This window comes from Girardinichthys multiradiatus, chromosome 3, assembly GCF_021462225.1.
Source record: "Girardinichthys multiradiatus isolate DD_20200921_A chromosome 3, DD_fGirMul_XY1, whole genome shotgun sequence".
Taxonomy (NCBI): Eukaryota; Metazoa; Chordata; class Actinopteri; order Cyprinodontiformes; family Goodeidae; genus Girardinichthys; species Girardinichthys multiradiatus.
Window position 1 is genome coordinate 575835 of NC_061796.1, and position 19270 is coordinate 595104.

The window sequence follows — 19270 nt, forward strand, 5'->3', positions numbered from 1 at the left end:
TATGTACCAAATTTCAACTCTCTAGGACTTACCAGTTGACCTATCTCGCTTTATGGGGCGCTGTAGAGCCATTTGGCCACGCCCATTATTAATTCCATTAAAAACCTTAAATTTCACTAGGGGGACAATTTTGGGTAAAGTTTGGTGAGTTTTTGGACATGTTTAGGCCCCCAAAAAGGCAATTAATTTGCCCGGAGAAAAATAATAAACATTTGCATTACAATAGGCCTTCGCAACGCTTAGCTGCTCTGGCCTAATAATGTCTGTTCTCCTTTTGAAACACTATGTGGGAACAAAGTCCAATTTGGAATAAAGCTTCTTAGCTTAACTTCTGGTTAAGTCTAACACTGCAGTTTTGTTTTGGTATACCATAAAAATGTCAACGCCGGTTTAAAATACTTCTCTGCATTTAACCTGAGCAGAGAAATTCTTGAATACAGACTATGTGCATTCATCTTAAACAGAATTCTGAAGATTGTCATAACAAAATTGATCAATTACAGCATTAAGAGATATGGCTGAGAAAACATATTTTGAAAAGAGATTGTTAAAAATGTCTTTGAATTCCAGAAGCTTCAACTTTGGCAATTTGTCTGTCTTTGTTGTTTTGTTTTTGTTTTGTTGGAATTAATGTTTGTTTATGTGTTGCATGACATAATAATCCATGTTTAGAATAATGCTTCCAAATCCCAGATTGAATTGCAGTTAAAAACAACTGGATTTTCTTTATGTTGCTTTTGGTAATTTCATAGTGGCACATAGTTATGTCAGAATTCATTTCTTTGGTTCTATATAATGTGATCCTGGTTACTAGAACAGTTTTTATCAAACATTTTGCTGGATTGTTGCATGGGTTGGAACCTGCGTCAGAAGGGTGGAATGTTAGTAATAAAGTAACATGGGGTTACAAAAGTTTTAGCACTCATGGAAAAATGGGTAGCTCACATCTCCAGTAAGGACTTGGTAACATTGCGAGAGACACATTGTACAGGGATTGGATAATGAAACTGAAACACCTGTCATTTTAGTGTGGGAGGTTTCATGGCTAAACTGGACCAGCCTGGTAGCCAGTCTTCATTGATTGCACATTGCACCAGTAAGAACAGAGTGTGAAGGTTCAATTAGCAGGGTAAGAGCACCGTTTTGCTCAAAATATTGAAATGCACACAACATTATGGGTGACATACCAGAGTTCAAGAGAGGACAAATTGTTGGTGCACGTCTCTGTGACCAAAACAGCAAGTCTTTGTGATGTATCAAGAGCCAAGATATCCAGGGTAATGTCAGCATACCACCAAGAAGGACGAACCACATCCAACAGGATTAACCGTGGACGCAAGAGGAAGCTGTCTGAAAGGGATGTACGGGTGCTAACCCAGATTGTATCCAAAAAACATAAAACAACGGCTGCCCAAATCACGGCAGAATTAAATGTGCACCTCAATTCTCTTGTTTCCACCAGAACTGCCCGTCAGGTGCTCCACAGGGTCAATATACACAGCCGGGCTGCTTTAGCCAAACCTTTGGTCACTCATGCCAATGCCAAACATCGGTTTCAATGGTGCAAGGAGCGCAAATCTTGGGCTATGGACAATGTGAAACATGTATTGTTCTCTGATGTGTCCACCTTTACTGTTTTCCCCACATCCGGGAGAGTTACGGTGTGGAGAAGCCCCAAAGAAGCGTACCACCCAGACTGTTGCATACCCAGAGTGATACATGGGGGTGGATCAGTGATGGTTTGGGCTGCCATATCATCAGAATCAGAATCAGCTTTATTGCCAAGTTCGTACATACAAACAAGGAATTTGCCTCCGGTACACTTTGCTCTTTTGTTCTGTTTTTGCATCACAGAATATACAATTTTACAATTTACAATGTACAATATACAATGTACAATGCAATATTCTGCATTACAGAATATACAAATTTACAATTTACAATGTACAATATACACATATCTAATAAAAAAGTTGCATTTGCAACATCTGTATGCTGTTGTTCTGTACTCTATTGAATGTTCATCAGAGAAACAGCCTGAGGGAAGAAAATGTCTCTGTGGCGGCTGGTTTTAGTAAACAGTGCTCTGTAGCGGCGGCCTGAAGGTAAAATTCTAAACAGTTTACGTGCATGGTGTGTGTCCCCAAGGGTCCATCTTAGGGCCCCTCCTATTCAATATCTACATGCTCCCCCATCTCAGATTTTAATAAACAACAATGTAAGTTATCAAAACTATGCAGATGACACACAGCTATATGTTACGATGTAACCAGGTGACTATGAACCCATTCAAGCGCTGGGTAAATGCTTAGAAGAAATCAATGCATGGATGTGCCAACATTTTTGTAAGCTGAATCAAAACAAACCTGAAGTAATAATCTTTTGACCAAAAAAAGAGCGGTTGAAAGTTAGCACACAGCTTCAGTTAATACAGCTAGAAACCACCAATCAGGCTCGAAACCTGGGTGTAGTGATGGACTCCGACCTGAACTTTCAGGTATAACTGTGGCTAAGTAGGGACTCCATGTAACGTGAAAAGACTGCTGTTCACTGATTGGTCATGGGACCAGGAGAAATGAGAAGGTTTTCACTGAGGTAATGCAGGGAAAAGTTAATAAAACTTGAGAGCGACTAGAGTAATATTAAGGAACACAATGGTCAGAGCAGGTCAAACCGAAATATAATTGTACTATTTATAAATTAGAAACCATGCCTGAAGAATGAAAGAAAGGACACATCAGGTGTTTTTAATAACATTCTAAACCAGCTGATCACACATAAAATCAGCTATTCAGATGCTCTTTTCATTCTTCTTTCTCTCCTCCATTCTTTTCTCCTTCTCTCCCTTTTTCCTTTTTGCCCCACCTCTGTTTCTTTTCCTTATATTTTCCTTTCGTTTCCGTCTCCATGTCCATAACAATTCCAAATTAAATTTGGACTGGATAATAGATTTTAGCTGATATTCAAAGAATTTATGCTTATCAATGTCATTTGACTCTTCTAAAATATTAAAGGCATTTAAAGCAAGAAGAATGGCACTGCTCTGCCGGTGACACGGATACATGCTCTGCTGTTGCTAGTTTGTGTGACATTCTTTTACATACAAACAGCAGATCCAAAGTTTTGTTCAGTGGTGCAATGAACACTCCCTGACTCTTAAAATGTCCAAAAAACACAGGAAATGATCTTTGACCCAAGTCTGTTGGAGACCACTCACCAGTGGCCGTCCATCATCACAGTATTACCCAGGTGGATTCTTATAAATACCTGGGAATACAAATAGACAATAAACTCACATGGCATGCTCAGGTTGATTATGTCTGCACCAGGGTCCAGCAGCGACTATACTTCCTCTGCAGGCTGAGGGCCTTGGGTGTCAGTTATAAGGTGATGCTTCTCTTCTTTTCTTTCTGCTCTCAGTGGAGGAGGACGCTTTTCTCTGTCTCCCACCCCCTCCCATATCTGCCCTGCTTCAGCTCTGTGTCTCAGTCTTTCTTTTTGGAGCCTCTTTTTGCATATCGTCCAAAATTCGGAGTTATGGATTTGGTCAGCTGATCAATGTAATTGATCAAATTTTCTCAATGAGAAGACATGCTGAAGGGGACCCTCTTGTCCAGACGGGACATTTTTCTCTGGATACACGATGGACTCCTGGCAGAAGTGGAGGATTGTGTGTCTGTCAATATTTTCAGTCGAGGATGTTGAAGATGTGTACACAATTGGATGTTTGATAACAGGATTTCTGCTTTTTGGAGTTGGCGGTTACCTGGCATATCGAGAAATTTGAAAAACGTCGGCAGCTGATCTGGCCATTGTAAGGCTGCCTGGCATGTGTGATGGGATCTTCAGAGCAATCGACATTCAGACTGAGATGTAACCTGAGCTGAATCGGAGACTGGATGTGATCCTTACACAATCGCAGACAGGTTGCGGTTCCTGGACTCAGGGGTGAAATGGGATAAATCTTGGAGAAAGTTGTTCGCTCGAATCTGGCGACAGACCAGGAATTTGGTTGTTTGGATTTGCCACGGAGAAGCACCAGCGAGACTCTCAAGGCTGACGGAAAATTAAGAGTCAGCCTAACCCAAATAATTGTTGTTTTTCTGAATCTGGCTCCCCTACACGGCCTTGATGGCTGGCTATCTTCAACTTCTCCTGGAAGTCATATAAACATGATGCTCTGCTCCCTCCCTTCCCTGAGGACATCTGTGGACCTGCCCAGAACTGTGTGGCCGGTTGATGGACCTTCCATTGTACCATCAAGGATAATGGTCTCTGTGACAGTGCTTCACGGACTTACTTTGCACACACTCACATGCACACACACAAATGCTCAAGATAAACATATGCACCCCTTCACACCGCCTTCACCGGATCCCCTGCATGATGTTGTTTCCTATATATGTTGCTTCTGTGTGCTTGAGTTTTTTTTTTGCAATCTCAAACTGTATCCTGCTAAGAATAAAGTGTGAAATATGATTTTTTTCCCTCTTCTTACCTAATGTGGTCTCTTTTCTCATCTACCTAAATGTGTGATTTCATTACTTTCGTAGATTTTCAGATTTCTCAGAAGGATTACCAGCGAAAGCCAAATATTATTAGTATTTGAAAATGTGGACTAAAGCTGTTTTTACACCAATGAGCTGAGAATTTTAGATTTCTTAAAAGGATTGTATTACAACTATATCATACCAGTGACAGCCAAACATTATTAGTATTTAAAAAGTTTGGACTAGAACTGTTTTATACCAGTGACCCAGCTTATTTGAATGATGGGACCACAGCTGCCTCATACCTGCGACCTCAAGGATTAATATTATAATTTTTCTTCTAGCACAGGATGAATTCCTTACCACAGAGGACTTAATGAGCTAATTACCTCTATTAGAAAGGTGAGATTAGAACCAGCTCTTACCAGTAAACTCCCAAGGATTATCAGTGTCATTTGATTTGTTTTTCTGTTTGATTTTCTGTATCATTGTAATGTTTTTCCTCATGTACAGCGCTTTGAGTGCCTTGTCGCTGAAAAGCGCTATATAAATAAACTTGACTTTTACCATGCCATAATAGAGAGCATCGTCAGATACAGCATCTCAGCCTGGTTCAGTAACCTGTCTGACCAAAAGAAGGCCCAGCTCACCCAGCTCCCACAAAGCGCTATGAAGCTGATGGGAGTCAAGCAGCTTTCCTCACTTCAGAACATTTTTGATGAAACACAATAAAAACACATTAAATAATTAAAAGTACTATTGAGCATTACCTGTACATTCTATAATCACAATTCAGTGTTTTTATTGCTGTTTAAGGCTTTGATTGAGAGTGGAACAAATTAGTTCTTGTAGCAGTTCAGTCTGCATACAGGAACTCTGAGGCACCGACCCGAGGGAAGGAGCTGAGAGATTGAGTGAAGGATGTGAGTGAGGTCTGAGATACTTTTCTGGGCCTGTCTGGTTATTATATATTTGTTTCATTTTGATCTTATACATTCACTATTGGCCTTGTGCAATATGTTAAGTGGAAAGTGGATATGTGTGAATGTTATGTGATGTTTATAAATTTTTGCATATTGCAGCAGTCACTATTTGTATCAAGACAAATTTCCTTTGGACAATAAACTCCAAATCTATATCTATCTATATCTATCTAAATCTTTTCCATCAAATAGGCCCTCTGAATGACTTATTCCTTTACTGTTCCATGTGGAAATGTTAGGAACACTTATTTTGCAGGATGTCTAGATTGTTCCACTGGGTGTCTGCAAGGGAGAATTGAAGCCTTCTGCATTTTGAGATATTCCCACCAGGCTGTCAAAGAGGTACTGATATTGATGCTTTTAAAACAGCTGTGCTGCTTAATTAAAGGGCTGATGAATTGGATATCTGAGATAAAGATTTCCTTACATAGCATTTGTTTAATTTCTATCCTTTGACAAATCCATCTTAAGATATATTGTGAACTATGTGCCGGATAATATTTATTAAACAATTGCAGTTCTAATCCTCCTAAACTTCTAGCGTTTTGAGAAGTTTTTTAATTTTTGCGTTGAAGTTAAGAAATTTTGATATGATAGAATCTAAGTTTTTGAAGCAGGTCTGGGGTGGTTTAACACTCCTGCAGTTCTAGAGGGTGTCGCACAGACCCTGTGTGTGCTATTCAAGTTTTCCCTGTCTCTTTCGTGGTATTCCCACGCGCTGGGCTGCAGGGAACCCTCCACATAACATTTCCGACCATTGCCCTACATTTTTCGTCCTGAGGGGGTCAGAGCAACCCCCATGCAGTTCTTTCTGGCGCCTCCCGTGAAATCTGCCTCGCTTTGTACTAGGCGCTTAGCCAGGACTGCAGGAGGGTTTAACTGAGGTCATAGAGAAGATGAATTTTTTAGGCGACCATCATTTTAATTGCAGAGACTCTTTCCACAAGTGACAAAGGGAGTTTTCCATCGTGTGAGTACGTCTTTAATAATTTGAGTAATGGGTTATAATTCAATTGTGTTAGCTCATTCAACCTGTTAAAAATATTATTGCCCGGGTACCTGATGTTTTCAAAAGAATGGTTGGAGAGAGATGAATATTAGAGGAGATAGGATGGGCCTGTGATTTATTCCAATCAATAGAGAAATTGCCACTGGGGTTAATTTGTCCTTGTGCTTATGCTTTTTAATATTATTTCCAATTCCAGATACATTCCAAATGAGAAATCATACTGAGTTCATTTTACTAAGTATCTTCTTCCTGTCTGTTTGAAGGTGAAACAGAAATGGTGGGCTGGAGAAACACACACATCACAATCATAGTCACAATAAGTAAATGGGAACCTTAATGAGAATTAAATGTAATTTGTGGAAAAGGTAAAAACCTGAAAATAAGTAGGTACTTTGATCTCATATTACAATTTAAAAAAACATTTTAAATACAAATCAAGAATCCATAAAGCCAGCCTACTGTTCTATCTGAGTTTCGAAAGCTGAAAGGTTGTTAAGGTACTTTAGTCTTTATCTAAAGCCATCTTTATATATTGATCTGAAATACTTACCATAGCATTTTGTATTCCTGTCTTTGAGGGACCCCCTCCTCCGGCTGTTATTACAAGCCCTGTAGCTGCATCCACTTTGATGGTGTACAATGGAAATGGGGCTCTATATAAGTCCTGCACCTTCCTCTTCCCCATAGTGCTTCATAAAACCTCTGTATTCAACGACACCTGTTGAGAACAAAGTGTTAGTCTTTGTTGCTATGCAGACAGAGAGACATTTTTATACCATAAAAAAGATTAAACCTTGCTCCTCTAACCTAGATGTCATACCCACATCACTGTTTCTACAGGTGTTTGATATTGTTTGCCCACATGTTGTCAAACTGAATAACATTTCTCTTTCTACTGGGTCAGTTCCATGGTATTTAAAACTAGCAGTTTCAAGTCTTATTTTCAAAAAGTCAAGTTTGGATCAATATGAGCCAAGCAATGACAGGCCAATATTAAAATAGCTTTTTCTTGCTAAAGTTGTGGAGAAACTAGTGGCTTTTTTGGAAAGCGCTAATATCCAAGATAAGTTTCTATCTGGTTTTGGCAAGATACATGCTACTGAGAGTCCCTTGAAGCCTTACAGTCTCTAATGATATGTTGATGGCTATAGACTCTGGTCAGTGCAGCATAATGGTTTTATTGGATCTGTCATCTGTTTTGACACAGCCGACCACACAATTCTGTTAAAGTCACTCCTTTGTTGCATGGTGTAAGAGTTTACAATTATTAATTATAAATATTTATCAAAATTATAATTACAAATCATAATTCAGAAGTAATACATTCTAAACAAAAATAATTGTTTTCGTGGTACATTCTGCCACTAGTTGGTGGTCTCTTTCAGCAGAGAGGAACTTCTAAACATCAGAAAGTTCTCTCTGGGCATTCTCTCTGGGAATTATTCAATGATGCCAGCTTCACGGAGATCCTGGCAAGCAGAGCAGCGGCTCTCTATGGTCTATACAGCCGGGGACAGCGGAGAGGGAAGAGAGCCATACATCAGTTTCTCTAAGGACATGTGTGTACAGACCAAGACCTTCTGTACCTACAATAACAATAAACCATGGTTTACTTCTCATCTAAGGCACCTGCACAGGGATAAGGAAGAGGCTCAGAGAAGTGGGGACCAGGCCCTGTCTAAGCAGGCCAGGACAAACTGACCAATGAGATCAAAGCAGTGAAGAGAAGCTACAGTGAGAAGCTAAAGAAAACCTTCTCACATGAAGACGCTTTTGCTGTTCGGAATGCTTTGAAAAACCTGACTGCCTACAGGAGCCATTCCCGAAACCCTGAGCAGAATCCTCACCTGGCAAATCAGTTGAATACCTTCTATTGCAGGTATGAAAAGCAGCCGTTCACACCTCAACCCAGCTCCTCCACATCCCATTCAGACACATTCTTGTCGTACACCAACCACCCCCCTACCCTTAGACCCCCTGCTTGCACTAAGGTTCTCAGAGGAAGATGTAAAAAGGCTCATTCGCCGCCTGAAAACAAGTAAGGTCTCAGGACTTGATAATGTCTCCCCATCATGCCTGAGAGCCTGTGCCGACCAACTGGCACCGATCTTCACTGAGATCTTCAACAATTCACTGGAGCTGTGTGAGATTCCTTCCTGCTTCAAACGATCCACCATCATCCCAGTACCCAAGAAACCCACCATCACAGGATGAAATGACTACAGGCCAGTCGCCCTAATGTCTGTGATCATGAAATTTTTTGAGCGACTGGTGTTGAAGCACCTGAAGGACATCACAGGGCCACTGCTGGATCACCGGAGTTTGCCTACCGGGCAAACAGTTCAGCAGAGGATGCAGCCAACTTCGGACTACACTTAATCCTGCAACACCTCGACCACCCAAGGATGTAAGCCAATCCTGTACAGTGCCTTGCGAAAGTATTCGGCCCCCTTGAACTGGTCAACCTCTTGCCACATTTCAGGCTTCAAACATAAAGATATAAAATTCAAATTTTTTGTGAAGAATCAACAACAAGTGGGACACAATCGTGAAGTGGAATGAAATTTATTGGATGTGTCAAACTTGTTTAACAAATAAAAAACTGAAAACTGGGGCGTGCAATATTATTCGGACCCCTTGCGTTAATACTTTGTAGCGCCACCCTTTGCTGCAATTACAGCTGCAAGTCCCTTGGGGGTATGTCTCTATCAGTTTTGCACATTGAGAGACTGGAATTCTTGCCCATTCTTCCTTGCAAAACAGCTCGAGCTCAGTGAGGTTGGATGGAGAGCGTACGTGAACAGCAGTCTTCAGCTCTTTCTAGGATTCAGGTCTGGACTTTGACTTGGCCATTCCAACACCTGGATATGTTTATTTGTGAACCATTCCATTGTAGATTTGGCTTTATGTTTTGGATCATTGTCTTGTTGGAAGATAAATCCCAGTCCCAGTCTCAGGTCTCTTGCAGACTCCAACAGGTTGTCTTCCAGAATGGTCTTGTATTTGGCCCCATCCATCTTCCCATCAATTTTGACCATCTTCACTGTCCCAGCTGACGAAAAGCAGGCCCAAACCATGATGCCGCCACCACCATGTTTGACAGTGGGGATGGTGTGTTCAGGGTAATGAGCTGTGTTGCTTTTATGCCAAACATATCATTTTGCATTGTGGCTAAACAGTTCGATTTTGGTTTCATCTGACCAGAGCACCTTCTTCCACATGTTTGGTGTGTCTCCCAGGTGGCTTGTGGCAAACTTTAAACAAGACTTTTTATGGATATCTTTGAGAAATGGGTTTCTTCTTGCCATTCTTCCATATAGGCCAGATTTGTGCAGTGTCTGACTGATTGTTGTCCTATGGACAGACTCCCACCTCGGCTGTAGATCTCTGCAGTTCATCCAGAGTGATCATAGGCCTCTTGGCTGCATCTCTGATCAGTCTTCTCCTTGTTCGAGATGAGAGTTTAGAGGGACGGCCGGGTCTTGGTAGATTTGCAGTGGTCTGATACTCCTTCCATTTCAATATGATTGCTTGCACAGTCCTCTTTGGGATGTTTAAAGCTTGGGAAATCTTTTTGTATACAAATCCGGCTTTAAATTTCTCCACAACAGTATCTCGGACCTTCCTGGTGTGTTCCTTGGGCTTCATGATGCTCTGTGCACTTTGAACAGAACCCTGAGATTATCACAGAGCAGGTGCATTTATACAGAAACTTGATTACACACAGGTGGATTCTATTTATCATCATCAGTCATTTGGGACAACAATGGATCATTCAGAGATCCTCACTGAACTTCTGGAGTGAGTTTGCTGCATTGAAAGTAAAGGGGCCAAATAATATTGCACGCCCCACTTTTCAGTTTTTTATTTGTTAAAAAAGTTTGACACATCCAATAAATTTCATTCCACTTCACAATTGTGTCCCACTTGTTGATTCTTCACAAAAAAGTTGAATTTTATATCTTTATGTTTGAAGCCTGAAATGTGGCAAGAGGTTGAAAAGTTCAAGGGCGCCGAATACTTTCGCAAGGAACTGTATGTGGACTTTGGCTCAGCCTTCAACACTATCAACCCAGATATCCTCCACCAGAAGGTGGCAGCAGCAGGTGAGGCTGGGGAGCATCTTCTCCCACACAAGAACTATCAGCACCGGCGCCTCGCAGGGGTGTGTTCTCTCCCCACTCCTCTTCTTCCTCTACACAAATGACTGCACCTCATCCGTGAAACTCCTGAAGTTTGCAGATGACACCACTGTTATTGGACCGATCCAGGACTGTGATAAGTCTGCAAACAGACAGGAGGTGGATCGGCTGGTACAATGGTGTGGTCAGAACCACCTGGAACCTAACACACTCAAGACTGTGGAGATGATGGTGGACTTTCGAGGAACACCACCCCCACACAACCCCCTTACCATCCTCAACAACACTGTAACTACTGTGGACCACTTCAGGTTCCTAGGAAGCACCATTTCTCGAAACCTGAGATGGTCCTCACACACAGACAATGTTCAGAAGAAGGCGCAGCAGACTACTTTCTGAGGCAACTCAAGAAGTACAACCTTCCACAGGAGCTGCTGGTCATCTTCTACATTGCTATCATTCAGTCTGTCCTGTCTTTGTCCATCTCCATGTGATTTGGCTCATCCACAAAACAGAACAGGTACAGGCTGCAACAAACAATCGGGTCTGCAGAGAGAATCATCAGGGCTGACCATCCCTCTATCCAGGACTTCTATAGGTCTAGGTTAAAGAAAAGGGCAGCTAAAATCTCTGCAGACCCCCACACACCCTGCACACAAACTGTTTAGGCTTTTACCTTCAGGTCGGAGCTACAGAGCACTGTCTGCAAAAACAGCCGCCACAGAGACAGTTTCTTCCCCCAGGCTGTTTCTCTGATGAACACTTGACAGTCCAGAACAATACAATGGATACTTGGATTGAGCTCACATTACATTATTTTATAAAGTCAATTGTGTAATATTTGGCAAAGAAACCTTTACTTGCAATGACAGATATCAATCCTTTCCTGTAGTTCTTGACGAGGTTTGCACACACTGCAGCAGGGATTTTAGACCACTCCTCCATACAGATCTCCTCCAGATCCTTCAGTTTTTCGGGGCTGTCACTAGGCAATACGGACTTTCCACCTCCATGCCTCATGGTAGGGATGGTGTTCTTGGGGTTGTACTCATCCTTCTGCTTCCTCCAAACACAGCGAGTGGAGTTCGATCAAAAACCTCTATTTTTGTCTCATCACACCACATAACCTTCTCCCAGTCCTCCTCTGGATCCAATTCCATCCTCTGGATTCAATTCAATTCAATCCAGTTTTATTTATATAGCACCAATTCACAACACGTTGTCTCAAGGCACTTGACAAAGGGTTTGGAATGGTGCGGGGTTGTTGGGGAGGTTAGAATAAACTACTGAGTGTTAGACTTTGGCCATTTTAGAATGGGCTATGTTTAGGGGTACTAAGTACAATGATAAACTGATAAAGTTTGTCCATCTAGAGCCCACTGGTAGCCATTGTTATACTAAAAACCACATGGATTGGGGGTAGCTGTCTCTGTCAGACTGATTATAACAATTGGAAAAGAGAAGGGGTTGCACAAGTAGCAGAAATGGAGGGTGTGTTTGCACCTCAACCATAACTGAGCCGGTTTAGGCTAAACCTGAATCCCCCTTACTCCATCCAACAGGGAGGGAGGAAGGCAGAGGTAAAAATAATTGGCAAGTGTTGTTTCATGTTGCATTGTGTGAAAGGTGGGTAACTTTAAAATGGGTTGAGTCAATTCAAGCGAATGCTACAGATTTCAAGTCAGGTACATGCATTCCAATTATTCCTAACTATCAAACAGTGCAGTCAGATGGACCTGCACATGCGCTGGCTTGAGCAGGGGGGCCTTGCGTGCGCTGCAGGATTTTAATCCATGGCGGCGTAGTGTGTTACTAATGGTCTTCTTTGACACAGTAGTCCCAGATCTCTTCAGGTTATTGACTAGGTCCTGCCTTGTAGTTCTGGGCTAATAGCAAACCTTCCCCACGAGGTGGGATCTTGCATGGAGGCCCAACCACGGGAGATTGACCGTCATCTTGAACTTCTTCCATATTCTTATAATTGCGCCAACAGTTGTTGCCTTCTCAACAAGCTGATGGCTACTTTCGTGTAGCCCATTCCAGCCTTGTGCAGGTCTACTATTTTATCAATGATGTCTTTACACGGCTCTCTGGTCTTGGCCATTGTGGAAAGGTTGGAGGTTTTTTGATTGAGTGATAAAAGACAGGTGTCTTTTATACAGATAACCAGTTTAAACAGGTGTAGTTAATACACGTAACGATTGGTTAACAGGAGGGCTTCTTAAAGAAGAACTAACAGACCTGTAAGAGATGGAATTCTTACTGGTCATTAGGTGATCAAATACTTATGTCATACAATAAAATGAAAATAAATTACTTAAAAATTACAATGTGATTTTTTGGATTTTTGTTTTAGATTCCGTATCAAATAGTTGTTCCACCCAATGTGTGTATGTGTGTCTATACATATATATATATATATATATATACATACAGTACAGACCAAACGTTTGGACACACCTTCTCATTCAAAGAGTTGTCTTTCTTTTCATGACTATGAATATTGTAGCTTCACACTGAAGGCATCAAATCTATGAATTAACACATGTGGAATTATATACTGAACAAAAAAGAGTGAAACAACTGAAAAGATTTCTTATATTCTAGGTTCTTCAAAGCAGCCACCTTTTGCTTTGATTACTGCTACATACACTCTTGGCATTCTGTTGATGAGCTTCAAGAGGTAGTCACCTGAAATGGTTTTCACTTCACAGGTGTGCCCTGTCAGGTTTAATAAGTGGGATTTCAAGCCTTATAAATGTGGTTGGGACATCAGTTGTGTTGTACAGAAGGTGGATACAGTACACAGCTGATAGTCCTACTGAATAGACTGTTAGAATTTGTATTATGGCAAGAAAAAAGCAGCTAAGTAAAGAAAAACGGGTGGCCATCATTACTTTAAGAAATGAAGGTCAGTCAGTCCGAACAATTGGAAAAACTTTGAAAGTGTCCCCAAGTGCAGTCGCAAAAACCATCAAGCACTACAAAGAAACTGGCTCACATGAGGACCACCCCAGGAAAGGAAGACCAAGAGTCACCTCTGCTGCGGACGATAAGTTCATCCGAGTCACCAGCCTCAGAAATCGCAGGTTAAATGCAGCTCAGATTAGAGAACAGGTCAATGCCACACAGAGTTCTAGCAGCAGACACATCTCTAGAACAACTGTTAAGAGGAGACTGTGTGAATCAGGCCTTCATGGTAAAATAGCTGCTGGGAAACCACTGCTGAGGACAGGCAACAAGCAAAAGAGACTTGTTTGGGCTAAAGAACACAAGGAATGGACATTAGACCAGTGGAAATCTGTGCTTTGGTCTGATGAGTCCAAGTTTGAGATCTTTGGTTCCAACCACCGTGTCTTTGTGCGGCGCAGAAGAGGTGTACGGATGGACTCTACATGCCTGGTTCCCACCGTGAAGCATGGAGGAGGAAGTGTGATGGTGTGGGGGTGGTTTGCTGGTGACACTGTTGGGGATTTATTCAAAATTGAAGGCATACTGAACCAGCATGGCTACCACAGCATCTTGCAGCGGCATGCTATTCCATCCGGTTTGCGTTTAGTTGGACCATCATTTATTTTTCAACAGGACAATGACCCCAAACAAACCTCCAGGCTGTGTAAGGACTATTTGACCAAGAAGGATAGTGATGGGTGCTGCGCCAGATGACGTGGCCTCCACAGTCAGTGGACCTGAACCCAATTGAGACGATTTGGGGTGAGCTGGACTGCAGACTGAAGGCAAAAGGGCCAACAAGTGCTAAGCATCTCTGGGAACTCCTTCAAGACTGTTGGAAAACCATTTCAGGTGACTACCTCTTGAAGCTCATCAATAGAATGCCAAGAGTGTGCATAGCAGTAATAAAAGCAAAAGGTGGCTACTTTGAAGAACCTAGAATATAAAACATATTTTCAGTTGTTTCACACTTTTTTGTTCAGCATATAATTCCACATGTGTTAATTCATAATTTTGATGCCTTCAGTGTGTGAAACTACAATATTCAGTCATGAAAATAAAAAAAACTCTTTGAATGAGAAGGTGTGTTCAAACTTTTGGTCTGTACTGTATTTATAAATAAATATATATATAAAACAGAAGTGTTTGTGTTTATTTTGTGCAAGAGTGATTTATCTGTCAAAATAAGGTCAAAGGTCCCCTACCTTCGGGGAAGCGGCTGATTAATCAGTGACATTTAGCGAGGTTTGATTGATAATTATCAATTATTAATGATAATTAACTGATCATAATTATTAAGCGCTTTGAACCCATAATCATAACACCACAGGACATCTCCGACTTTTATTCGTAAGCAATGATTTTTTGTTAAGAAAATAATTTTTCTGAAATATGATTTTTAATTACAATTTTAATAAATATTAATTAATCAATAATCATAATCCTTACACTGAATATGGTTGATCTTCGTCAACCCCCAAACAACTCTAGTGGATTTAACCTAGGAAACCTATCTCCCTCATGACAAAGTATTACAGAAAAAAACCATGTAAGATGAATCATAAGGATTCAGGAGAGACTTCAGTGAGTTAAAAATAGATTGATGCTTGTCGCTTTTATTAGAGACAAATTAAGAAATAAGCGAAGTTTTGGCACTTTTAATAGCCGCTTGACGTTCAGCTTAAGAGTTTCACTGAATTTTAAAGATATGTAAAGCTTACATGTCTAACACCTCCTCTCAGTGCACCAAAAGGTGCATCTAAGTGCTCATGTGTGAACACTGAGCCATGGCTCTGTAACTGCTTTAAAATGTTTAAATTTAAAAGGAACAATATCATCCAAAAACATAGTACAAACAGGGCCTGATTTACTAAAGGTTAGCACAAACTTGATAGCACTACAAAGCTGATCTACCAACCAGGTGCAATGAGGATTCATTTGTCAATTGAGCAAAATAGCAAGTGCAATCCAATTAGTGTGTTCACCTTTTATGCCTATAAGCTGATCATCAGAACATGCAAAAAACTGGGAGGAGAATATGCAAATCAAATTAGTCACCACTCACAATGCGATTTATCAAACTTGAAACAAATTGCGGGTGCAGTTTCTGTGTCTATATTTAGCACATTTGAAAGGCGGGTGCAAGCTGACAAGCAAAAATGTCTGCGGCCACTATGGAGAGAAAAAGGCATAGGGCGCAGCTTAGAGGTATAGTGCGCTACCCATATCCAGAGGTTTCAGTCCTTAAAAAAAAATAATAATAATAATTTTTAAAAAGGCATAGGTACAATGATAGACGACAGAGAAAGAGAACCTTATGTGGAGTGCCCTCTTGGGCACTCCGTCATTCTGCTGGGGAACTTTATCAACCACGGGGGAAACAACAGTGACACCTGGAGGGGTGTGATTGGGAGCGATGGCCTCCCCGATCTGAACCCGAGTGGTGTTTCGTTATTGGTCTTCTGTGCTAGTCATGGATTGTCCATAGGTCCATAACGAACATCATGTTCAAACATAGGGGGGTGTTCATCAGTCCACTTGGCACCAGAACACCCTAGGCAACATTTTCACTACCTTCAGCACTAAAACTACTGAGTAGAGAAAATGTTGGCAGTGGTGGAATGTATTTGTATCAATATCAAATTGACAGACTAATGGAAGCACATAGTGGCACACAAAAGATAAGCAATTATATGCTAAGATAAATGCATGACTGAACCAAAGGTACACACTTCCAAAAAAGATATTTACATTATATATTTTTAAAACTTAGGGCTGAATTTTTTCCTACTTATTGGTTTAGCCCTAATTAAGTTAGTTAAAGTATTGTCATATTGTATGTAATCATAAGTTGTACACTTAACAAGAAAGAACCTTGTTTTTCTTTGTAATGGTATTGAGTCTGAAATGTTTGTAACATGGCAACCTTAATGCAATGCAATGTTCTGTAGCACAAGTTTATTAAGTGGCAACAAAACACAACAATGAGGATTCAATCACCAAACTCTCCTATTCGGTAACAGTAAGGTTTCTCATGCAGCTACAATGGAAGAACTAAACCTTAGCGTATGCATTTTAACAATAAAAACGAGTGTACCTTGCTCTGCACTTAAGTGACTTACTCACCTAAAATAAGGTCAATCTGAATGTAAACATGACTGGTACTCAAGCAAATTCTGGGTGTCCCCCAGGATCTCCTCCCTGTGGGACGTGCGCAAAAAACCACAAAATGTGGCATCATGAGGCATCCTGATCAGATCCCTGAACCAACTCTACTGACTCCTTTCAATGCAGAGAAACAGCAGCTCTACTTCAGATGACAGAGCTCCTCATATAAACTCCAAGTCTGAGTTCAGCCACCCTACATAGGAAGCTTATTTTTGTTCATTTGTGTCCAGGGTCTTGTTGTTTCGGTCATGATCCATATCTCATTACCATGAAATGAGGGTTGGAACGTATACAGACTTTTTGACTGTTGGAAGAATGTATATAAGTTATCATTGCTTAGTTTAAACCATGTTTATGTTTGAAGTTCTATTCTAGTTAAGATTATTCCTGTGATTGTTTTGTAGTGTGTAAAAGGGTTTGTGGAAGGTTAAGGAATGTGGTCTGGAGTGGATCAAACCCTGGACATGACAAGCTTATACCATTTATGGGAATGACCACTCTTCTAAGTTGAAATTGGCTGAACCAATTCCCGCTTTTTGGAATGTGAGTTGTAAATCAAAGGCTGGTGCGAGGACTTCTCCCTTTGTGAGAAGGAAGTCGCTGTGCTGACAGAGGACTGTCTCACCCTTGCAAGTCAAACTTACTTGGTTCACTTGTGCCTTATTTTACACTTGTCTGTATTTATCAGCTTTCTAACTCTAACATTTCTTGGTCCTTTGAGCCGGAGTGCTAGAAATCTGCCGCCCGGGGCCCTGCGGTGCGTGTGGGGTTTCAGTCTGCGCAGCCTCCAGAATGTCTGGAGAACGAAAATCCTGCACAGTGAATTCTGTATTGGTAACCGCCAAATCGACCGAGGGGCACCGGGAGAAGGTGGATCAACACGTTCTGACAGACAGTGTGAACGAACGCACAGGTAAGACAGAACCAACTAAGTATATTAAAAAAAAAATAAAATACGCAAGCCGGAAACATAACTGCAGTTTAAAAAAAAAAATAAGCTGCATGCAGCCTTGAAGGCCCTCGCACCTCAGCGCAACTCGGCCTGTGCAGTGACCGCGAGAGCCTGGCATCTCGCGGTTTAAGCTACCAACGAGCCCGCTGTTCGATTCCAAATGTCGCCTCTAGGTGGCGCAGTGAGCGTCATGTCATGATCTTCACTCATGCAGAATTGTGGTCTCACGAGAAGTATCGAAAAGGTGGGGGAAATCTGACCTTCCAGATGGAAGCTGCACTCACTTGTTTATTAGTGGGTGGGGCTGAAATTATGTCATAAACTGACTGTGGCAACATGTTCAGCATTGATCCCTGATAATGTATACTACATTTGAAGTGGATCTGAAGATGTATGAGGGAGATAGAGCACTTGTAATGTCCTAGGGGCGCTGTTGATCCAAATTCCAATGTAATCCAACAGAGGTGTTTGGGGGCTGACAAAGATCAACCATATTTATTTTGGAGTGAATCGGACCATGCATGTGTAATTTAGAGGCAAACGTATGGCCATGCCGTGACATCAGAATTCGCCACGCTGCCACAGCCACACCCTCAAGCTAAAGCAGTCAGAACTGGCGACTGCTTTAGACCATCATGTTATCTGTTAGTTGGAACAGTTTCACATTGATTAGTGAAGAACATCAAAATTTGAGTCTTTAAAGGAAAACATGACACTGCCTGTTCTCAGTTGGCGGGTCTTCGATGATGTCAGCATCTGATCAGTGAATATTGTTCAGGGCCAGAGGCAGATCAATCTTAGAAGGTTTCAGGTCTCTGTGATTCTGTCTTTGTTTCTGCATCTATTCTCTCTGTGTCTCACACTCAGACACACACACGCACACACACATGCACACATACACATACACATTCATGGATTAATATCTTTGTGAGGACTTTCCACTGACTTCCCTTCATTGTCTTCATTTCTATGGCCCAAATCTGACCATACCATTAACCCTTTGGTATTGTGTTAATGGTATACACACGCACACACACACCCCCAACACACACACACATCCGACACACACACACACACACACACACACACACACACACACACACACACACACACACACACACACACACACACACACACAAACACATAGACACACACACACACATCCGTGGATAACTATGTTTTTGAGGACTTTAGATTGACTTCCATTCATTTTCATTCATTTCTACGGCCTAAACTTGATCCGACCCCTAACCCTTTCAGCATCTTCATAGGAGGCAACTACATGGCGGCTATTTTGTGTGGGGTACTTAATCGGCATGTACTGCTGTTATAACACCTTGACAACAGCGATAAAATTTAAAAGGCAATTTCATAGAATTTTGCATATAGGCTGTTAGCACATCAGAACCTGTAACAAATCTCTATCAGAACCAGAACCGAACTCCATTAGAACCAAAAGGAAATCTCCATCAGAACCAGTTAGGAGTCTTACACCAGAACCAGGTCCAAACTCTGTTGGAACCAGGAAGAAACCTCTTATCAGAACCAGATCCAATATCCATCAGAACCTGGAA

The 19270-nt window shown here is 41.4% G+C and overlaps 1 protein-coding gene across 3 annotated transcripts in view; it reads right to left on the minus strand.

Moving 5' to 3' along the window:
* preb (prolactin regulatory element binding) overlaps window positions 1-19270 on the minus strand; it is a 57423-nt gene that overhangs the window by 32698 nt on the left and 5455 nt on the right. For all 3 annotated transcript variants that reach the window (XM_047361316.1, XM_047361315.1, XM_047361314.1), the window contains one exon: window positions 7033-7200. In XM_047361316.1, the coding sequence (XP_047217272.1) occupies window positions 7033-7167 (135 nt within the window). In that variant the 5' untranslated portion in view covers window positions 7168-7200. The remainder of the gene's footprint in view (window positions 1-7032; window positions 7201-19270) is intronic.